At 42.4% G+C, this 4,206-nt stretch overlaps 1 protein-coding gene across 1 annotated transcript; it reads right to left on the bottom strand.

Annotated features, from left to right (window-relative positions):
• Positions 1–608: 608 nt before the first annotated feature.
• On the bottom strand, positions 609–2,173 carry LOC134866312 (general transcription factor II-I repeat domain-containing protein 2B-like). Its single transcript, XM_063886414.1, has 2 exons — positions 1,639–2,173; positions 609–1,319 (listed from the first exon to the last, which is right to left on the bottom strand). The coding sequence occupies exons 1-2, from the start codon at positions 2,162–2,164 to the stop codon at positions 805–807; spliced, it is 1,041 nt and encodes a 346-aa protein (XP_063742484.1). The 5' UTR covers positions 2,165–2,173; the 3' UTR covers positions 609–804.
• Positions 2,174–4,206: the final 2,033 nt, after the last annotated feature.

Here is a 4,206-nt window from a genome sequence, read left to right as displayed (position 1 = left end):
GTGATTTCACGAAACGCGAACTGCGCTTCAGTCTGGGCAAACCATGCTGACGCAGATGATTCCCAGAATTCGGGGAGTTTGAGGGTAACAGCGTTCACCGTCATTTTCGTGTCGTGTCGTGTTGTGTCTCTGGATACGTCCAGCAAACAAACGTCGGGGTCACCAGTGTGGAGATCGTATTGAAACGCAGGAGACGTTCATTACAGTTGAGCACACGAATGCGTGTCTCGTTTAATCACACAGTAAAAGTTAACAAAACAAGATGGCGCTGTCCTGTAAACCAACAAGCATGGGGCTCCACGTCATCGTAAACACAGATTAATTAAAGGGACCACGATCCCTTTTTACAGTCGTACTTTCAAGCATAAACCAACGGTCATACTTACAGGCATGAAACAACAGTGTGTAGAACAGGGGTGCCCAAATACTTCCCGATGGAGGGCCAAAATTGAACGTGAGGGGAGGTGCCGAGGGCCAAAATGATAATTTTGCAGTACATTAAGTGTGCGGTAAATATATGAGTGCAGTACATTACGTGTGTAAGTTAAGCATATGTGTGCAAAATAAACACTATATCACAAAGTCATTTTGAAAAAAGAATTGCACTGTTTATTGTGCTTCACATTTAGGTCAAAAACATTTCAGAACATCGATCTGGCTTCTTTAAATTAAAAAAATAACTGAAGCACTATGAAATATTTGTGGACAGGTGTGGAACATTACCAGTCCTTGGGCCTACCATACTCCCAGGTGACACAATGGGGGCCTAGGGCAGGCCTACATATTCTGCCTGTAGTAGTCCAATCAGTGGGAAACATGAAGCCTGTTCTTGGTTTTTAAAAGCCTCTCAATATCAGGTTCAAGCTGACTAACTGACAAAGTGAGAATGTCATGTAGGTGAGAGTCAGATAAAGCATTCCTCAGTTTGGACTTGTTAAGATTCATAAGGCTGAAAGCCTGCTCACAGACATAAGTACTTCCAAAGAGGGATAACATAACCTGGGCATGTTTGCGGATCTTGCCATATCTGTGTGCGGGAATAGACCTGTAAAAATCTTGTAAGGAAAGCTCTCTGAACCTGCTATGGAGGTCTGAATCAGACTGAAGTTCCAAAAGTTCCATTTGAAGCTCCTCACTGACTGCATCCACATTCACAGAAAAAGGTTGAGCAAACAGCTCAAATGCTGTTGTATTTCCACGAAAATCTTCAAAGCGATGGTCGAACTCCACCTCAAGATTGTTGAGAATGTCGAGGTATTTTGGTGTGTCTTCCTCCATCAACCCAACTTCTCTGAGGCTGGGGAAATGTGCCAAATTTCCTGAAAATACAGACACAAAGACAAAAGCAGCAATGTAAGATGCAAGGTTGTTCATGAAATGAAATGAAATACCAATCATCAATCAAATGGTGGGCAGGGGATATATTTTGTTTTGTTTATGGCTGCAGTAGACTATGAAAAGCAATACAACTACTGTTTTGGATTTAATGCCTGGTTTAGTGGTTTTAAAAAGAACATCTATTTTCCACCAGCACAAAGTATACATGCATCACAAACAATATATCTATGATAGCATGGTTGTGACAACAAGCGTAATACATTGTTTTATGTTCAATAAAATATTAAAGTTAGATCTCACCTGTTGAAAGATGTCTGCTAAGCAGCTGGAGCTTTTGCTTGAAGGCTTTGACATGGTCATACATCTGCGTGATCATCTGGTCTCTCCCTTGGAGCTGAAGATTGAGGATATTCAGCAGCTCTGTGATGTCCACAAGAAAAGCCAGGTCTGCAAGCCAGTGTCTGTCCGTGGGCACTTGGATGTTGTTCGTCTTCGTGGCTTGAAACTCTCTTATTTCCTCGCGCAGATCAAAGAAACGCCGCAAAACTTTCCCACGGCTCAACCACCGCACCTCCTGATGGTACAATACATCACCATACTGGGCATCCATCTCATCAAGCAGAGCTTTGAATTGACGGTGTGAGAGGGCCTTTGAGCGAATATTGTTGACAATGGCGACGACATCCTGCATTACGTTTTTCAAGCCCATGTTTTTAGCGCACAGTTGCTCCTGATGCAAAATACAATGGTACTTTAAAATCGAGCCACCAAACTCGGAGACCTTGTCCGACACAAGAGCAGTTAGCCCTGCTCGCTTACCGACCATGGCGGGGGCTCCATCAGTCGTGATGCCAGATAGGGTTTCCCACTTCAAACTGTTCTTGTCAAGAACTCGCTCCACTGCCATAAAAATATCCACACCTTTTGGTGTCCCTTTCAATGTTTCAAGGCCCGCTAGTTCTTGACACACTTCAAAGTCCTCATTGACGCCTCGCAAAAACACCAGCAACTGTGCTGAGTCGGACATGTCGGTGCTTTCATCGCACGCAATGGAGAAGGCAGAAAAGTGACTTGCTCTTTGGGCTATCTGACCTCGAACGTCTTCGGCCATGTCCTCAACGCGGCGGGTGACAGTGTTCCGTGACAGGCTAATTTGAGAAAATACACGCATCTGATTTGGACACACATCTTGGGCAGCAATTGTCAAACACTCCTTGACGAAATCACCCGCTGCAAAAGCTCTCCCACTTCTCACGATTGCATTGCTAATGCGATAACTAGCCCGAGTGGCATTTTCTTGTGCAGTCGACGGCTGAAGTAGAGTTCGCTGCTGGGTGGTTAGCTTTGTTAGCAAGTCTGCTAACTTGACCTTGCGATGTTCTCCAGTGTACTTTGCGAACTCAGCCGCATGCTTAGTTAGATAGTGACGGCGAATGTTGTATTCCTTTGAAACAGCGACCCTCTGCTTACATACCAGACACACTGCATTGGAATCTACCTCGGTAAAAAAATAGTCCTGTTCCCAAGTTTTTTTTAATTTTCGTTTGTCTGTGTGCCACAGCCTACTACGCTCCATCCTTGAATCCTCTCACTCACTGGTCTTGGGCGTTATCGGGTAGCTAGGAGCTGACTGGAGCTCATCCTATGGCATTATTTGGTAGTGCGCCAATAAATAATTTTCAACGAGAGCTTCCGATCGTTTATGGTGGGACAGTGCGGGAAGGCACGGGCCAAATATAATCGGTCGCGGGCCAAGTTTGGCCCGCGGGCCCCAATTTGGGCAGCCATGGTGTAGAACCACACTTAAGAAGGAGGTGAATTATGTATATTACATTCACTACAACTTACTACAATTTTACCCAAACTCTTTATCTTGAAAACATCATTTGAAAGATTTTAAGCAGACAGTATCTGATTCCTCAATGCTAATGTTAGTCATTAAAAATAACAGCACTTGTTATGATAATGTAACATCTTACTTTATCTTCCTGTTTTTTTTTTCAATTTCGTTGACCTTTTACAGTTTCCGCATTTTCATTCTTCATGCTAAGCTAAGCTAAGCTAAGCTAAGGGGTAGCATGCTCCACTTTCTGATGTGACGTGATGTGAAGTAACTGACTCACATACTTGCTAACCTTGGAAGGAGTCTCATTGGAATAATGACTAATGTATAATGATTCACCGGAAAGCAGTTGGAAATAATTACGGAACGTTTTGATAACCCTAAACATGGTCTACACTTGCTAGCGGTTCTGTGAAGCTCATTGCTTTAAGGTGAATTATAATGTCAACAGGCTAACACGCATACAACAAGGCTGATATGTAGCAGGTATAACATAGGCTACTCTGGTATGATTTATGTAGTAGCTGTATTTGTTTGTTTGCATGTTAAAATTAGCTATTTAGTAATTAGTTCAAGGAATAGCTGAGGCTGATGGGAATGTCATCAGTTTTGCAGGTACATTTTGACCTACTATTTTCATCCTGAGAAGGTAATTTCAAATAAGTACGCTACTGTGACATTAAAGCTAAGACATCAAACGTCAGCTCAGAAAGGAGCTAAATAAGAAAAACCAACATATGACACTAAAATGTTTTGTTTAGCAATATAAACGATCTTTATAATTGAACACTTTCTTTTGGGTTTTATGAAGATTTTAAGGTTGGAAGTAAAAATCTCCTAAGGCTATAAACGATCTACAACACGTTCGTGTGACATCACGTCAAAGGCAGAATATAATCAGGTGCAATGACTCGTTTAGTCTCCTTTAACCATTTGTTGGCGACACGTGAAAACTCAAAACTAACGAGTGGGGGATTTACTAACGTATTTAATGTTGTAGAACAAAACGTAGCATATAGCAACAC

The sequence above is a fragment of the Eleginops maclovinus genome, chromosome 6 (assembly GCF_036324505.1).
Source record: "Eleginops maclovinus isolate JMC-PN-2008 ecotype Puerto Natales chromosome 6, JC_Emac_rtc_rv5, whole genome shotgun sequence".
In the NCBI taxonomy this organism is placed as follows: Eukaryota; Metazoa; Chordata; class Actinopteri; order Perciformes; family Eleginopidae; genus Eleginops; species Eleginops maclovinus.
Note: the sequence above shows the minus strand (reverse complement) of the source record. Positions and strands in the feature narration are given on the sequence as shown.